Source organism: Centroberyx affinis, unplaced genomic scaffold (assembly GCF_046629955.1).
Source record: "Centroberyx affinis isolate AG114_WGS23_722 - 3 ecotype Tasmania unplaced genomic scaffold, CSIRO-AGI_Caff_v1 ptg001099l_1, whole genome shotgun sequence".
Taxonomy (NCBI): domain Eukaryota; kingdom Metazoa; phylum Chordata; class Actinopteri; order Beryciformes; family Berycidae; genus Centroberyx; species Centroberyx affinis.
Genome location: NW_027279643.1, coordinates 39691 through 58834, shown reverse-complemented (window position 1 = coordinate 58834; position 19144 = coordinate 39691). Strand labels below are relative to the sequence as shown.

At 39.2% G+C, this 19144-nt stretch overlaps 2 protein-coding genes across 2 annotated transcripts in view; both read left to right on the top strand.

The window, feature by feature from the left end:
• Positions 1 to 16787, top strand: part of LOC139647692 (SLAM family member 7-like) — a 133855-nt gene extending 117068 nt beyond the window's left edge. Inside the window, exon 7 of the transcript XR_011695535.1 lies at positions 16700 to 16787. The gene's annotated coding sequence lies outside the window, so the exon portion shown is untranslated. The remainder of the gene's footprint in view (positions 1 to 16699) is intronic.
• On the top strand, positions 6312 to 17435 carry LOC139647693 (CD48 antigen-like). Its single transcript, XM_071523640.1, has 6 exons — positions 6312 to 6606; positions 10222 to 10503; positions 10613 to 10738; positions 12433 to 12500; positions 15613 to 15743; positions 17298 to 17435. Exons 1-5 carry the CDS (start codon positions 6312 to 6314, stop codon positions 15730 to 15732), a joined length of 891 nt encoding a protein of 296 aa, XP_071379741.1. The 3' UTR covers positions 15733 to 15743; positions 17298 to 17435.
• Positions 17436 to 19144: the final 1709 nt, after the last annotated feature.

Genomic DNA, 19144 nt, shown 5'->3' with positions numbered 1-19144 from the left:
CGAGGGCAGTGACGAGTGACGCACGTCAGGCAGGGCATACTCACCTCTGCCTCGGGTTGCCAGGTACCAAGGCGCATAGCCCCCACAGAAACTGAGAAACACTCATTTGATTTCTGTCACTATGAAATCGGGTGTTGGCAGGTATGCGTCTTTTCACTGGTGACCATAATCATTTTTTAAACGTCTTTTCAACGGAAAACTGCTCACTGGATATAGGAGCCTGCCCTATCAGTGATAACGGCTTCCTGGTATTTGCTGTACGAACACTTCCTCTTTGTCGATCTCAAGCCGGACAAATACCTGACAAGTCCCAAACTCTGGACCATGGAGATACAGGAGATGAAGACTGTAATCTTTTTCATAGGTAACATTTTCACTACATAGCTGATTTCATTGCTTCTTCACTTGATTGTGGCTTACAGAGGGTGCTGCTGTTGCATGCTTAGAAAGTGTTCCATTTTAAATTCTTCTATAGTTTTAGAGGCTGTTTTCAAACGAATGTGTGTTGTATTATTATAGTATTTAATAACAATATGGCACTTACTTGTTGACTGACTTCTTGTCTTGGCTAGGTTTTGCTTGCACTCTTAGAAAATATGTATTGAAATAACCCAGAATGTTTTGCCCCCAACTAAACACATAATGTGTTGAAAATGCCATGTTTAGTTTATGAGATGTCATTTTTTAATTTTCCATTTCCTTTTCCATCTTTACCAGCTCTTTTAACAGGTTGGTCTGACATCACAGATTTACAAGGCAAAAGTAAACATGTAACAAACAACAAGTAACAATCAAATGTGTCACCTTGTTTTGAGCTATAATTGTAGTTTCCCCTTTGGTATGCAGCGATGACATGCATTATTTCCACAAGTTGTCAAAATCAGATCAGTGGTGTCTGAGATTTTGCATGTGAAACATTGAGTGAACAAATGATGTACAATGCAGCAAATATTTGTGCAGCATACATAAGTAAATATAAGAAGATAGATAAGTATAAATATAGGTACTGTATGTCTAAACATTTCTGCTGTTTATATGTCTATAAGTATAGGTATGTTTAAACACAATGTTGCTAAATATATAAATATCTACAGTATATGAATACAGTATAGCGTAACCCTTCTAAAAGTAAAAGGTAGTCTGTGCAGAATATTAATATAACTGTGAGGATGTGAATTTACAGCAGTGTAGTTGATGTGCACATGTACAACGTACACAGAAAGTGTTGTGGAGTGTGGACCAGTATGATGGCCGACACACTACAAGGGCCCAAAGCAATTGCATTAAAGGAGAAGGCCGGTGTAATTTAATGCATTTCATACCGTCAACAAATCCTATGACAATAACAAAATCAGCAATGATTTTGTTTTGCCAACAAGTCTCGTCCATGTAGCCGGTGCCCAGTGCAGCCATGTCCCAGCAGCCATAGAACTCCATTGTATTAAAAAACGATTAAAAACCCGTCACAGAGCCATGCTGCTGCTCTGTAGCATATTTCATCATCACCATGCACCGGGCATGAACACATTTTCCATCTCAGGAAAGTAGTTCCGTAGCACTGAAAATAGTCCCCGACGTAATGAAGAATTTGTTCCTATTTGATTTGGTAATAACTACAACAGCCTGAATTTGTGTGGTAACAGTTAGAGATTTTTAAAATTGACATTATGTCTTTGTGAGCTGTATTTAAAGGTTTTTAGCTTACAATTGGAGTCAATGACTTCCAGTTTGAAGGGTAAAAATGGAACGTGGGAAGTTGGGAAGTAATGGAAGTAGCGGAAACGCATTGTTGATTTTTTTATTTTCATAGATTTGTTGACGATAAGAAATGTATTTATAAACACCAGCCGTATCCTTAAAGCAAAATGCACTGCAACTTCAGAAACGATGCAGATTAAAAAACACATACTAAAATCCAAAGCAAAGGAAGAAACATGCTGCAGAATCCCAGAGCAAACACATTACTGTAACATGACATGCGCTGCAGATCAGAAACGATGCAAATTCAAAAACATGAAAAACCACAAAATAAATGCAACAGAAAAGTGCTGCTCCAGGCCTCCAGGGGAGCACTAAGTAGAATAGGTTGATTTTCATCTAGATGTTGTCATACCTGCCAACACTCCAGATTTTTGCGGGAGTCGCCCTATTTTTAACCCTTTCTCCCGCTGAGCTCCCGATTGGTAATTTCTCCCGTTAATCTCCCGATTTCATAGTGACAGAAATCAAATGAGTGTTTCTCAGTTTCTGTGGGGGCTATGCGCCTTGGTACCTGGCAACCCGAGGCAGAGGTGAGTATGCCCTGCCTGACGTGCGTCACTCGTCACTGCCCTCGCTCAAGCCCTCCTCCGCTCAGTTTGCCGCTGAAACAGGTCCCAAGAAGAAGAAATGCGCTTCCAAATTTCAGTCCACTCGGTGCGAGACCTTCCCCTTTCTAACCGCGAGGCACATCGGCAAACTTGTAGATGTACTAGCTATTTTGTATAAACCAAGTGACATAATCTCGAAATAGAAACAGATTTTTTCTTAGTTAGCCTACTGGAAAATGGAAATGGAAACTACCATGGTAAACAAACAAACAACTTTGGTAAGTTCATATTTGATATTTTAAGTGGGGTTTTTTTTACATTTCATACTGCATTTCATTCTGTTATTTCTAGATTGGATTGCATAGGCTATTAATCTCTGTGAGAGGTCACAAATGCAAGTATAATGTACAATAAATGTACAAAACGCACCAGAAAATAGTTATTAAAGGCAGATTTTGATCCCCCCCCGACAATAGACAATGTATAGCCTATCCATTCGTAAGACAATCTCCCTCTTTTTCACAGCCTAATGTTGGCAGGTATGTGTTGTCATGCTCTCAGGGCTCCTGGTGCAGTCTTGGTCATCATGCCCATCATCATGCCTCTCTGCCCATTATGTGTGATTGTGCAGCAGCATCAATATTTATAACAAATAGAGAGACAAAGGAGATGACGGGAAGCTTTCTACTTCCTGCTGCCAAACCAAACAGACTGTCTCTCTCTCTCTCTCTCTCTCTCTCTCTCTCTCTCTCTCTCTCGTGTTGAATATCAACCTATTCCACTTAGCACTTTCCTAGAGACCTGGAGCGTTTCCCTTGTATTGACTGAACACTTTTCTCTTGTATTTGTTTTTGTGGTATGAATGTGCTTTTGATTTTCCAGCGTGTTTCCTGGTAATGTATTTGCTTTGACATTCTACAGTGCATTTGCTCTTTTGCAGCATGTTTTCGTTGTTGTATTTGCTTTGGATTTTCATATGCGTTTTTCAATTTGCATCGTTTCTGAAGTTGCAGTGCGTTTCTCTTAATTCAATTGGTTTGTGCCCATGTAGTACATCTTCCCCCTTTGGCCACCGTATAATATAAAACTATATACCATATTAAATATATTCCAGAATGTGCCAGAAGGATCTGTGAATTACTAGCTGTTCCCTTTTACAAAAGCGAATCAGCTGATCAAACTAACTCAGGTGAACAGGTCAACATAACACACCCTAATGTAAAATCTTTTAAATGACAGGTATTCACTCACTGTTTAGTTCATCAGGGTCTTGCTGCTTTTGTTCACCCTTCTTTTGTTCATACCACTTGCTTAGATCTGCTATTATGTACTACTGCATGTGCAGAAGCAAGCTATAAAAGAAGACCTATCCTGCCAAAACCAAACTTATCCGATGTCATAACCATTGATAAACGTATTAATACCAATACGAGAGAGTTGTCCTGACTGACCTACAGAAAAATGGCAGTGTGCAAAATGCATGTGCATTATTATCTGTTCACATTATCACTATTACCTGAACATGCAACAGGAAAAGGCCTATTCAATGTTCAGGTAAGAGGGTGTGGCCTAAATACATTGGTAGAATGAAATATAATTCTGTTCAAAATCAAAAATGGTTTTGGCTTTGAGCTGTTACATTACATAGAAAAGTTGCTCTAGTAAACTAAAAGTTACTTTTTGTCTTTTTGTTTTTGTGCAGGGCAAAGAAAGAGAATGCATTTTTGGCTTTTTTTTACCGAACACTACACCACTAGATGGATATATATCCTTTAGACCAATTTGTTATGCATGAACCCCTCCTTCCAGTGTTGCCGACTCCATCATCATTTGCACAAAATAACTGGGGAAAACTCCAGAGTCTCGGTAGGGATTATTTTGAGCAAAATGTTCTGAATTCAGACTGCTGTTAAGTCTGCTAATGCATTTCATTTATGCAGCATAAAACCAAGTGGGCTTTAATAGCTGAGGATGTGTTGAAAAATTAAAGTAATTAATTAAATGTAAAAACAATTTATGATTTATTGTTTGTATTGAACAATACCTGCTCCAAACATATACAACATACCTGTTCTGAACTTCTATCATTGTATCGTTACAATAAAATCCACCCCTACCAAAAATAATAAAACACCACCATAGCTGTCTACACCGCAAGTGAAGTGGTTTTCTGAGTAGCGTAGGAAAAAGATGTACTGTGTGTGAAAATAAACCTTGGTTTGTCACATGTCCTCCGGAAATTTAACAACTCAAAGGACATGAAAGACTGTAATACAAGGGCACACAGCAGTGGAAACTTGTGGAGTAAATGGGGAAGAAGCTAATTGTTTGAAATGAATTAACGATTAAAATAGAGCTCTTGTTGTGGTTGTCCTATAACAGAATAGCAGCAGCAAGACTTTGAAAAAGGGGAAGATTTTTCCATCCAATTGTGTTGATGGAAATATTTCTTAGAAGAAAAATATTAGACTCATCTTGTACCCCCTTCAAAATCCCTTACAAAATCCTAACCCTGTTTGAGCTTCTTTGACTTCACTTAGGTAATGGGAAATCAAAAAGCAGCATAAGGTTTCACATGCATTCACCTGGCCAGTTTAATGCATGGGTATATTTTCTACATTTAATGTAAGTTTTAACTTTCAGACAACCTCAGGTGGCAGATTGTGAGAGGTAAGATTGGTGGTGGCAAATCCGTCTGTCATGAACTCCACTATTGGCCCTCTGAAATGCAACTTAGTCTGCCATGAATTCCTTCAGTTTCCATGAAGCCTGAAGGCCTATGAGCCCAGTTAAACTGGTACTGTATGTTCTCTGTCTTGTCTAGCCAATCTAAAGCTACAGGGGAAAGCATGGGAAAGTGCACTCTGAGGACAAATGACCTTAGCCATGTCAGCCTGACTCAGTCTGACTCTCAATCTGTAACATGAACACGTTTAAGCAGAGTGCTTCTGATGTGAGTTATAAGCGATAGAGTGTCTCTGAGATGCCAGTGCTTGTCAGAGCAGATGGGCTCCATATTTTGTTCATTAGCAATGAACAAAATATGGAACTAGCCAGACTCTTCCTTGGTTGTCCAACCAAACTGAGCAACTGGGCAAGAAGGACCTTGGTCAGGGAGGAAACCGAGCAACTAAGTATCACTCTGAAATACATTTCTTGGCTGTGATTGGACATCTTGTTAGAAGGACAACAGTCAGTGCAGCACTTCACAAATCTCGGCTGTATGACAGAGTGACCAGAAGGAACTCACATCTGACAAAAACAGGGACTGGGGGACTTAATAAATAAAATGAAGAAATAAATGAATGAAAAAATAAATGAAGCCAAATACAGGCAAATTCCTACAGAGAACCTGCTGACCAGACCTTACTTCTTTATATCAGAGAGTGAGGCATCATTCTTGCAAACATACATACCTTTTGGTTCAATTTAGGCCTCATTGATTTCTGTAAATTGTATTGTAATATTGAATGTAATAATTCTTTGCCATTTTTTCCAAATCATTGTTTTTCATATTTACATTGTTTACTACCATTAATATTCTTCACCTCTGTTGCAGGAAAAAAAAGTGTTTTTTATGTTATTTCACAAGATAGAAGGTTTGCATGCTAATGAAGAATGATAGCTAGCTGTGGGTCAAGGGATTATAAACATGTCGTGTCATGTTAATTAAAAGATTTTTAGGGCCCAAGCACAACTTTGTGCGAAGCCCTATTGTATTTCGTTTATGGAATTAAAAATCACATTTTTGAGGGGCTAAACGTGCTCGAAAATTTGCGAAACTTTGCACACGCGGTAGAAGTGGTGAAAAATTATACATTTTATGGGTTTTGCGCATGGGCGTGGCAAAATGGCTTGATGCTGCACTAGTATTGTGAAAATGATCAAATTGAGGAGTATCTGTCTTAAATGGTGTCACGCTGATCTCTTCTGGATTTCACATGTTCTCATCAATGGTTTTGACCTTGTACTGACTGTTGTATCACTCATTATTTTACAGTAATGAGCTCAGCTGGTACACAGGAAGTAAAGAAGAACCTGACATGCACTGAGGGAGGATCCATCACTCTACCAGACCCTCTTGTAGAGTCTGGATTTCTTTTATATGGAGGAAAGAATATTGCTTTTGTGACTGACAGGAGAAGCCAGATATGGAAGGATAGTTTCAGAGACAGACTTCTCTGGAACAACAACACTGGACTCTTTACAATCACAGGACTACAGAGAGATGACTCAGGGATTTATACAATTGAACGTAAAGGAGGAGGTGTTGCATCATATCAACTCTCTGTGTATGGTAAGTTACATTTGCTTCTGCTGGTAATAACGTATAATACAAGTTCCTACATGTTTTGGCACTTTTTTTTTTCTGTGGCAATGGCACCTTGGTCTTCACAAGCCAAGAGCCAGAGCAAATAAAAGAAAGACATTTTGTGCCTCTATGCTATGAAACTTTGTCATTTTATCAGATCAACTCTGTTTTTTATTGAGTAATATCTAATGAATAACTAGAACTGGGGGAAAAAAGCTTGAGCAGAGAGTTGTTCAGCTGTGCTGGTCAACTCTGCTCTCCACAAAGAACTCACAATGTTCTAATATAAACAGAATACTATCAAAATACTATTAAAAAAACCCCAAAACAACAAGCATACAAGCACAGTACTTGGCACATCTACTCAAAAAACAAGATAAAACTATTATACCAGCCCTTAAAAACACATTCCATTCTTTTTCCAGTAAATTTTATAAATCAGACATCATACCAAACCCTCTGCAAAAAGCTCAAAATATAAAGCTGTGAAGGGCTAAATAGACACAGCCTTATATTTTGTGCTTTTTTAAATAGGAACTGGGACTTTAAGTGTGTAAGGTACCCAAATAAATGTATGTTCCCATTATTGGCAGCTCCCTCCTTTTTTTTATCTATTTTTTTTTTCAAATTTCCAAATCTCTGGGTCACAGCATTACACTATTCCCCTCTCTCTGCCTTCTAGGAGATCTCACACCTGTCGACCTCCCCACAAAATGTCACAAACTCTGACCATAGCCACGAAAACAATACTACTTAACTGGAAATACAGACACAAAGTCTCTGGCTTTACTTGTTGATTGATTATCTCTCGACGGAACAAATTACAGTCTCAACAATCAATCAGAATATTTTAATAATAACTGGGATCCAATACACTCAGTACTCAATTTGTCAGTCTGTCAATGAATTGACCACCCACACACACACACGCCTCCCTATCTGCTTGTTTAATCTAATCCCACTTCCTCTCTATTGCTTTGGTTTATATTTATATTTCAATGTTTAGCACAACCATGACGATGATGATGGTAATAATAATTGAAGTGACTTTCAACAATAATAATATAGCCACCGAGGGGCGAAAGGGGTGAACTTGTTTCGGACACGTGTTCTAAAAATAAACCAATGTCCAGTGCGCTGTATATCTTTGGATTCTTTGATCCATTTATTCACAGTTCGGCATACACATGCTCACCTTAGCATAGGTAGATAACAGCATTGTCCATAGTCAGACACAATAATCTTTCCATTCAGCAATATCAGACTCAAGCACTGACACACTGATATGCTGCCATACTGACACGGTCGGAAACTGTTTGCCTCCCCTTCCGCACACCTGATTCTCATCACTTGGAGCTAATGCTCCACCCCGTATTCAATATCAGAACTGCATGTGTATATATATAGTCACATAATGTTTTAGATAAAAATAAGGATAAAAATAAAACAACCAAAAAACCTACATTATGGCTCCAACAATAATAATTAAGGTGTGTATATTCTACCATAGGCTCAGGCTATGGGAGACTTGACTTGAGACTTGACAAATGACTTGGACTTGACTTGGACTTGACTTGGTAATCTACATGTAGACTTGAGACTTGACTTGAGACTTGTGCCTCAAAACTTGAGACTGACTTGGGACTCGAGTAAAGTTGACTTGGTCACAGCTCTGGTTTTCACTGTATTGGCTGTCTTGGTCTTGGCACAGCTATACTGCTTCCTGATCTGACTGTTTGGAAACATCTTCTGGAAGAGAGGCCCTGCATGGTCTGCAACAGCTAAAGCCAAATTATGTTCAACAATGTAATTAGTGTACAGTATTTCTGCCCGGATTGTTTTTAAATCTTGCTCTTTTAGGTAGATTGCATTGATGCGTGGGACTGATGCTATGGAGGCCTCAACTTTTTTTATGTTTTTTCCCCTCCACATGGCGTCGACAATCTGCAGAGAGAGATAGAGAGAGAGAGAGAGAGAGAGAGAGAGAGAGAAGCTCCTTGGTGGCTTATGTCGACATCATACTTGCACAATGTGCAAAAAGCATGATATGGTGGAAGTATGGATTTCTTTTGGTAACTGGGGAGAAACGTTTGTGGTGCATGTACTCTTATTTTCCTTCTCCCAATTTCCTTAACGGCACTGGTGGTCTGCTGACTGGCTGCAGTAATAAGAATGATTTTCAAAATGCTAGCTAGACACACACCCCACACCCTGCACAAGGACTTGGACCTGGACCCGAGCCCCTCAGAGCCCCCCCTCCCTTTCCCTCACCGGCACTAATAACTGCGCTCCTCACCATTGATTATGTATATATACAGCATACAGTATATACACACATTTATTATTATTATCATTATTATTATTGTTATCATTATTATTATTTGCATTTATTTGCATTTTTGCACTGTCCATAGTTTTTATATTATGTATATTCCCTCTTTTTTTTTTGGTAATGTTAGTACCTCTTCTCTTATATTATCTTCTTGTACTTGTTTTTCCTTGGTACTGGCCACCAGTTGCTGCTGTGGCACCTGAATTTCCCCAAGGGGATTAATAAAGTGCTATTTTATCTTATCATATCTCTCTGGATTAGACAAGCGAGCAAACCGGCACCAGTTTTACCAATTTATTGTCAAATGCTTTGGGATTCAACACATTAACACTGTCCCCCATGGTCAGAAAAATTTGCCAGATTTGTCGCTAGCATAAATGCCTTATTTTATTTTCATTAATTTATCACGGTATCCACGCTATTGCAAAATCCATATCATGGCAGAACATCGTACCGTTGTTGACTACAACACTGGTATGACGCTATACATACTGCCCACCCCTAATTGGGGGGTGTGGAAGTGTGTTCAATTAGACAGATGAAAAGTTTCAGATCACATTTCGTACCTGCAGTCTTAATTGCTAAGTCTTAATTGCGTAAATGGTACACAAAATGCATGCATGTTGGCAGGTCTGCGTAAGGCACAACACTTATGTTACGTAACATTATCACCGTTAATTTGAAAAGACATCTGTTAGCAGGATATCTCAAAAAGTTGGCCACGGGTTTGCACAAACTTGGTTTGAAGGTTGGTTATGGGCCAAGTCAGAACTGATTCACTTTTCATGTTGATTGGCCAAAAGGGGGCGTGGTGTTGGGCGTGGCATATCACCAAAAGGTGCATAACTTTCTTGTGGGGTTGTCAGTGCTCTACTGAGCACATTTTCTAGTTATTGTTGTTACTGGGGTCAAGTGAACCGAACACACAGGTGACAGAAGCCACAATATTGGTCTGAAGTTAGTCTGTTAATATGATGTTAGTATGTTACAGACATTATTCACAGCCATCGTGGAGGAGTGGAATGACCGTTGTCCATACATACAGAGCCTAGTCATTTTACTCCGGTCTGCTCCAATACGTATGCGCTTTCACCCTCATTCAGTTCAGTTGTCCCTACCAAATCCTGGCAGTGTGTATTTAGCCAATCTGAAGGGTAAAGTAAGTGCCAGGAAGCAGCTCTGCTCTGTTGAAAATATACTTTAGCGCTGGTAAAGTCAATCCCTCTGTCTCATTCTTTCTTTTGAATCTGCACCAAATTCTTCCCCAGAAGCTGCACCAACACCTGGTGTGAACAGATCCAGAGTGAGCGCTGACAGCTGCACCTTGGTGTGTTCTGTGGAGAAGGCTCATGAGACCACACTGTGCTGGATCAAAGGAGAGGAGATACTGAACCAGACCAGCACTGGTCCCTCTCTGCCTCTCACTGTAGACAAGCAAGACTTCAACTCCTCTTATAGATGTGTGGCTGCCAACCCTGCTGCTGATGAAAAGACACTTCCAGTCAACGTTAAGACATTCTGCAGTGAAGAAAACAATACAGACGAGACAAGTAAGGCAAAGTCCACCATTGTTTTTTATAAAATATTATATTTCTAAAGGCTTTTCTCAAAGTTAATGTTTCAGTGTATTTTGCTGATCATTGTTAATCTTTCTGACAGGTGAGAATAACAGACAGTTCGGGACACTCCTAATTGCTATAGTTGTGTTTCTAATTGTCATTTCCGTCATCATCATTGGAATATATTTTGAGAGACAGAAGAGAAAGCGGGACAGACGATCGCAAGGCAGGTATTCATTATTTACTTGTATAATTTTTCTTATTTCACTGGTTGAGATGGTGGTAGAGATCTTCACCTCTAATGTACAGTATTTAGGGTACAACGTTTGTCTGTGTGTAATGGTATTTCAATCAGGAGAGACAAGTGAATGAAGTAAAGATAATAGTTTATTATAACAGATGATTTGGTGAGAATTAGGACTTAACAAGAGTCTTTGGCGCTTAGACTCTACAAGGAGATTTTGAAATCGAGGGGCACCAGCCCTGAGCAGCAGCAAGATAAATCCCCCCGTGGAGTCCAGACACTGGTGGTGGTGGCTGATGACTTCTGCTGAAACTGATAGCTAGTGAGGTTGATGAGTGAAGAAGCTGATGAAGCTGATGAATCTGCGAAGACTGGGCGGAGACGGGGAGGTGGAGGGGTGAGCGCATGACAGCAGCATGAATGGACTACAGCGGAGAGAGAGACATATTTAAAAAGACAGCAGAAAAATGATTGGCTAACAATAGAGATGTGTCGCTGTGCTATTGGATAGATGTGACCAGCTGATGTGAACAGCTGATATCTCAATTGACAGCCCGGGAAAAGACAGCAAGGAAATAATGAGTGAGCATGCGTGAGAGAAGTGAAATGGCAGTATGGAATGAGAAGTGAAACTACAGCATAAGCATGCAAAAGATAGTCTTCCTGACTGAACCTTCGCTAAAGCTCCATTACTTTTCAAGGACCAATCCTTAATTTAAATTGATAGAAAAAGTAGTTACAGACAAGTGTTTTGATTGGCCATCTGATCATTAACATTGAATTACATACAGCAAAATAATTTTATATCTTTCTTGCTGTGACTTCTTTTTTCATGTATGCATTCTTTGGAGAAAACTTCAGACAGTACAAATATGCTGGTAACTGTTGTAGACACATGATGTCAAACAGCTTACAAAAAGCTGCTGTAAACACAGGCTTTCCTGTTTTGCAGGACAGAGGAAACGAGACACTTATGGTGGAAAGCACCAAACACATTTTTTTCCCCCCTGATTGTTCTCTGTAGCAGTAATGACTGAGGGTCATTGTCATTCTGTACATGCATGCATACATCTAATGCACACAATCTCTCTTTCTCTCTCGCCTCTAAATATAAACGGCTAGGAGCTGACAAGTCACCTCATGTTTGTGTATGTTTGCTTCTCAGGTAAAACCCAGATTGTATCTAAGCAACACAAAGTTTTTATATGAGGTGATCTCAGCGTGACAGTAAACTGTGCTGGTAGACATGAGCTGTGCAGTCAACCTTAGACTGGAATGTGTGATCATTTAACCAGATCCAATTTCAGGCTTCTGTACCCCTTTGAAGGCCCAAACTCTTTGTTTGCCATATTATTACCAGTGGACCCTTTTCTTATCCAAGGAGCACATGAGCCCCAAAAATATTTAACATTAGAGGCTCAGAAGCATTCCAGCCTCCTATCTGTTCTCCAATTGCAGAAATAAATTGAACTTCCATCATTTGGAGTTCATTATACATGTCTGTGTTAATCTATTTCTTCAGTTAACTATAAGACTGCACTGTAAAACTGCTGGTTAAAGGATTACATGAAAAGTTTGAATGTATGGCATGTAATTAGCATTGTGCTAACAGGAGTGGTGTGTGAGTGTAACTTGCTACACCAACATTTACTGCTTTTCATCTTCTATCTTTCTAGATTCAATCAAAAGAGAGGGAGAAGTTGTCTATACTGACGTATTCACTACTGATGAGAGAAACAGACAGGTTGGTATTCTGCACACAAACACACCTTAGGCAATAGTTAATTATTATGATGATGTTCGTCTCCCTAACCACAGCTGTCATTAACAATGTTTGCTGGGTTTATCCTATCTTAAAGTAAATAGATTACACCTACCAGCCTGTATGTTGTTGAGGCTTTACAGTTTACTAACTATACAGCAACCGAGCTAGAAAAAGAGAGATACTTAAAGATTGTTGTGGTGTGGCTGTAGATCCATTCATTAATGTTAGAAATAAAAATGAATCATGTGATAAGGCAGATGTGTTTCCAAATGTAAGTCACTGTGACACAATAAACTGTCTTCTCTTTAGCCCTAGTCTCTACTCCAATACTAGACAGCAGGCTCATTTAGCAAAGCAACTACAACACGTTGTTCACTTCTCAAGCCTTCTAAAGAAAATAAAGATGTGAGTAAGTTAACAACGAAGTCTAACTGTGCAGTTGGATAATTCCTCTATATGGACTTGTATTCTTGTATTCTTGTATTCCTGTGACCAACCTGCACCTGATCATAAGCGGCTGTGCACAGGCGTCTTGACAACTAATTTCAACTAATGTTAATATTAACTTGCAGCTACTAACGTTAGGCTTGTTAGTTAGCTAACAGGCTGACACTGTGAACACAAAAGCAATCAAATTTATTTGGCAATATGAACAGTTTCTACCAAATTGAGTTGAGACGCAGTCAGCTGTTGACAGCTATTGTAGCCAAGAACACTAGACCTCCACCATGGCCACAGATTTACATCTTGGTTAAAACCGGACATTGTGTGCGCTTTGTACATTCGTGCATGCGCGTTGCTTTCTTGTATGATTTCACTTAAACAGTAGGCCTCCTCAGGTGGAGTTGCCTGGGTCCAGACCTTTGAATCCGCCCACTCCACTGAGTTGACTGATTCTGGTCCAGTGTTGCCAACTAATTTTCAGGGGAAGTTGCTACAGGCAAGTCGATTTGTTGCTAAAAGTTGCTAAATTACGTTGTGATGTCATTGCGTGATGACGTCATTACGTAATGATGTAAAACTGCGTCATTACATAGAATACACAATGACATTACTCAAATTGACTGTCCATCTCGGCGAAAAATATGATGTGAAATTTGTTAGTTTAGATTTGTTTGTTTATCACATATTTTATTTGTAAAAGTAATATAAACACAAAACATATTTTATGATCAGATATTTTTGTTTTTTACCTTTTTCAAGACTAGCTTAATTTTCATCTGCAGTGAGTGCGCTAGCATGTAGTAATGTTACTGAAGGCTTAGCCCTTTTCAGATTGTTAATGTTACTTTGTGGAGGAAATTCTAAATTTGTCTGTTCTTTTAAATTGTGACTTCCTAACCAAACAATTGTACTCTGAACTGAATGTGTTTAAATGATTTAACCAAAAAAATTAAGTTTGTCTCGTCGAATGCATGCTACTGCTGCTGCAGTCAGCCAACGATTGCTGCTGCTGCTGCTGCCTGTGCCTGGCTACTGAGCTGAGCCGTCACTTCTGCTGACGTCACAATGCACTCTTAAAAGTAAAAAAATAAATTTTAAAAGTAGCTAAATTTGTTGCTAGGTGCTTTTTGAAAAAAAAGTTGCCAGGGTAGTCTGAAAAGTTGCTAAATCTAGCAACAAAATTGCTAAGTTGGCAACACTGTTCTGGTCTGGCATCGTGACATGAAACAGCGGTTTCTCGATTGAAAAATGATCGGCCCAGTGAGTGCCGGGGGGGGGACTAGCGATTAGCCAATCAGCGCCTCGGGCGGGACTAACGCCGTTGTCAAGCTGTTGTCAAGCTGTGCGCCGGAACCAAGGAGGAGTAATAACAACAATGGAGACGCTATAGACAAGATAGACGCTGCTATCCAGGCTGTTCTGAATCCATTAAAAGTCGTCGTGCTTTGTTTTCACTTGGCTCTGTGTTGTCAAAGATGCTCTATACTTTCTGAACCATCTCTGGTGTTGTCATGGCTACGCATCAGAGTCGACTTAAAATGACATTGGATTCAGGTGGATACGTTGGTCTCTAGTGATCGGTTAGGGAAAATCAAATCACAGCCCCCACGGAAATCGGTTAGAGTGGAGGCAATGTCAGACTGGCGGAGCCCTTACAGTCATATCAATGCCGTGTGTAGCACAGTAAGCACTGTCAATAAACTGAGATGAACAAATGTTACATAGCCAACTAAATATAATGAGAATAAAAAAATCACAAAAAATATCAAATATGCAGTTCTTCTTTGATGATCTTATTGAGCAGCAAGCGTCTTTCACAAAACTTAATCCCGAGCTGACATTTTTCTAAATGACATATTGCATCACCACTATACCATGATCATAGCATAACTACAACTACAGTCGCTTCTGACAACTTTCAGAAAAATCCCAGGAGAGAGAGAGAGAGAGAGAGACTTGAAATACTTTGTTACAAGTAAAAGTCCTGCATTCAAAATCTTACTTAAGTAAAAGTACAAAAGTATTAGCATCAAAATATACTTAAAGTAGCAAAAGTAAAAGTAGTCATTATGCAGAATGGCCCATTTCAGAATCATATATATCATGTTATTGGACTATAATTATTGATGCAATTAATGTGTTCATCACTTTAATGTTGCAGCTGGTAAAGGTGGAGCTAATTACTCAATATACTACTGGGTAGCTTAACTTATAAAATATATCATAATTTATTAGGTAAATCTACAAAGTAACTAGTAACTAAAGCTGTCAAATAAATGTAGTGGAGTAAAAAGTACAATATTTCCCTCTGAGTAGAAGTATAAAGTAGCATGAAATGGAAATACTCAAGTAAAGTACAAGTCAATCAAAACACTTTTACCTTGTTAAAGCAACAGACGCCCAACAAATGATAGGGAAATAATATAAGTAATAAAATAATTATTTACAGAATTACCCGGACAATGCTTCTGAAAACCAGACAGTCCGGTTGAAAACCAGACCATCTGGCAGCCCTACCGGCAGCTGGTGTGTTACCTCACCTAAAAGACATCTCATATTCCCCCCCTCTGGCTGAGTCTCTCTTTTCTTCTCCTACCTATTATTGACTCATGCCTTTCCTCCCTCCCTGCTTCTATGTTTCCTCCAGGGAGGAAATTTATCAGACCCTTCTCCGGCTGTAGAAGGCTCCAATCTAACGACAGTCTATGACAAACTGGAGGTTCATCGCATGGCGCTGACTGATACAGACACTGTTGAGAATGTTTGAGAGCAAACATGGTAACCCTTTCAAATGACATTCTAAATGCATTTTGTATGCATGCATGTTGTATTTATTGGCATTTCTGCTTTATTGGACAATCACAGTTGTTTTGACCGCCTCCAAGATCATAACAAAAACGGGAGACACACACAGATACCAGCAAGGTGAAGCAGTGGAGTCAGTAGTGTAGTGAGTTGAATGAAATGTATGTTTGAGGGTATGGATAATGCAGAAAAGAACAGACGGTCATCAGCACCTGCACAGACACACAAGCCCTGGCAGAGGGAGTTGGGGCCATCACACAGTAGAGAGAGACAGGAACAACAGGACAGAGACAGGGGATGACATAGAGCAAAGGGCATGGGCCGGATTCAAACCTATGCTGTTGCGATTAGGATTTTGCCTTAATTGTACACACTCTACCAGTTATGATTATTTTTCTTTTTTGAGTGAAATGTTACAGGGTTTCATATCCTGCACTGTACATATTTTATGGTTTATGTTATGTTTCTCCTGTGCTTAAGGGAATAACCCTGTTAACAGGGCTATTCACTTACAGGTGTAGCAGATGGCTTGATTGTAAATAACAGGTTTTTATTTGCTAAAGGGAGGAGGAACAGACACACCAGGTGCATGTTGACCTTTTGTTAACCCTTTCATGCATGAAATGGGATGGGAGAGACCGTTCTATCCATTCAAGTTCCATCAGCTCTCCTACCGGCACATGAGTTTCCCATCTATCAACTGTTCATTGTTCTGCCAATTACCTTATCTACGAGGCGCGTCCAATGGCATTCCGACATTTACAGGAGGCGGAAGTATTGTAGGCACCACATTTGAAGAATGGAGGAAAAGTAAATTATCTGTGTGTCAGAGCACCCAGAGTTATATAAATCCACATTGAAAACATACAGGAACCTGGCCAAAAAATCATAGGCATGGCAGGCAATATCCCAAAGGATGGGGATATCAGGTTAGAAAAATTATATTGCGTTATTTACATATTCCACATTCTGATTCAAAATAAGCCAGACAGCAGCATTTTTTAATTATTTAAGCTGAAACATTAATTTAGCACATAATTCATGTCATTAGTAATGTCATTTGACTTATTTTAGTTTTTATTTTTATCAACCAAGAATGTATTCCAAGTTTCAGTTTGGATCAGGTCCTGATCCAAACTGAAAATAATCCATGGTCATTTTGTATTTATTTCAGTTGGTTTTACCATGGTGCATTACACTTTTAGTTTAGTTTTTTTCAGTAACTTTATTTTTTGGCGTGAATTAGGCGTGAAGATTGCTGATTGTGTTCATCTGGTTTTAGATGATGAGTGTAAAAAACGATGGAAGAATTTGAGGGACAGACCCGTCAAGGAGAGAAAGTTAGAAAAGGAAAAGAAGAGTGGTTCAGCAGGAGGAGAGAGGAAGCGGTGGGAGATTTAGCTCCATCATGAGTTTCATTGAGCGCTATGAGGGAAAGACCAACATCCAGCAACATGGCAGGTGATGAGGAATATGTTGTGCTGCAAATGGTACCTGTTCCTGAAACACATCTCACTCAATTACCAGAACCCTCAGAACCTGCCCTGACGAGATGGGAATCCCAGCCCCCCCCTGGTGGTTCAAGGGCATGCAGCTCCCCAGCCATCAGCCATTTTGGCTGGTACTCTGTTGTTTTTGTTGTTTTTGTTGTTTGATGTTTCAAGGTTAAACATGATGTGTCGTTAAAAAGGTAGGCATTATAAGCTGTAGCTTCACCCTACAGACGCTGAGGATGTTTGAGAGAAAACAATGACATTTCTTTCCATAGTCTAGACTGAAAAGTGAGGGTGATTGGGCCTTTGCTATTAGGGCTCCAAGACCTTGGAACAGGTCAGAGGAGGAGCTATCAGAGGAGCTCATTTTATCCCCCTCATTAGCCTCTTTTATATCACTTATTAAATTGTATTTTTTTAAACTGGTGATGAGAGAGGGTAGGGGGTGGCAAATTAATTTATGACCAAATCCCCAATTATACCAAAATGTCAATAAAAAATGTATTACCAAAAAAAAGTTGTCTTTAAGGCCACTTGATATAGTCTATCATTTCATTTCAAACTCATCATTGTCTTATGTAAGGCCATGGGGTGGCCATCGCTGGCCCTACGGAGGAAGAAGCATAGTATTTTAACAAGCCTATTGGTATTGTACCTTTTGTTATATGTTTTATTTATATGTTCTTTCTGTTGTTCTTTTTGTTTGATTCCATTACGTTGTAGTTCTTCTATCTGTTAAGCAGCGTTGTAAACTTTGTTTTTGAAAAGCGCTATAAAAATAAAGGTTTTTATTATATATCATTATTATAATATTGTGTTATACACACTATAACATTGTAAAAATTAATTTATGTTGTACTTAAACCAGAAAAGATTATTTTTCTTTTTTCAGTGAAATGTTACAGGATTTTATACCTCGTGCTGTATGTATTTCTCCTGTGCTTACATTTTGTCATCTGCTGTGTAAGTGAATAGCTCTGTTATCAGCTGCTGTTAATGATCCGGTACCTGCAGACAGGTGCAGCAGATGGTTTAACTGTAAATAAAGCCATCTGTCCACTAGTAAAACCATGGTAACACCATGGTTAAGAAAGGTTTCTGTGCACTGTGCACACAAGAGTGTTGTGAAAGGAACTCTTCACCCTTGTGAATATGGTGTGTAAAATGGAGCCAACCAGACGCCCATGAAATAAACAAGGAGACCAGAGCTGCCAAACTGGTCTGCTGCACTGTGTCCATTTCAATAGTGCCTTATGCCACCTAGTGATACACCAGAGCTCTTGCTCTGATTTACAGTGAGGTTGCTTTGTATTTTATGCTGCCTTCAAGTCCTTCTCATAGGCTCCTGCTTCCATGTTTGGAAGTGGTAAATATGACTTGTAGCCTATTCAAGTGCTTTTTATATATATATTAATTAACATACCAAATCCTTAACATACATCTGCAATACCTAAAAGGTTCCTTTTAAGTTGCATTTTTTCCTAAACTACACAGTTTAACGAAATCAAGGGAACGAATTGTATCGCGTGCGCACGTTACAGTAAATTGTGGACTCAATATAACTTTTTTCCTCTCCCAATGGCCACTCCCGGGCTCCGGAGAAAGTAAAAACATAGAACAGTGCTAATTTTTTGCATAGAATGCCAATCCAAACATGTACATATAATACCACCCATCATTTTTAATATCACTTGCTGACATGCTCTCTGCCCCCTAATTGTCACATCTCAGCAATTCAGGTATCAAAGAAAATTTCCACTTTCCCAGTTGTATTAACCATTTTGTTGAATTGTTGATGTGCACTCAAACTCATAATTACAATATTTCTGACAGCACTTAAAGGCCAACAAACCAACATACCTACTGTGCTCATTGTCCATG

Bases quoted from the DNA above. Each gene is read 5' to 3' on its own strand.
- LOC139647693 (XM_071523640.1), top strand. From the start codon at position 6,312: ATGAGCTCAGCTGGTACACAGGAAGTAAAGAAGAACCTGACATGCACT. The intron at 10,504-10,612 runs GTAAGGCAAAGT...TCTTTCTGACAG, and splicing joins AAACAATACAGACGAGACAA to GTGAGAATAACAGACAGTTC. The intron at 12,501-15,612 runs GTTGGTATTCTG...TGTTTCCTCCAG, and splicing joins CTGATGAGAGAAACAGACAG to GGAGGAAATTTATCAGACCC.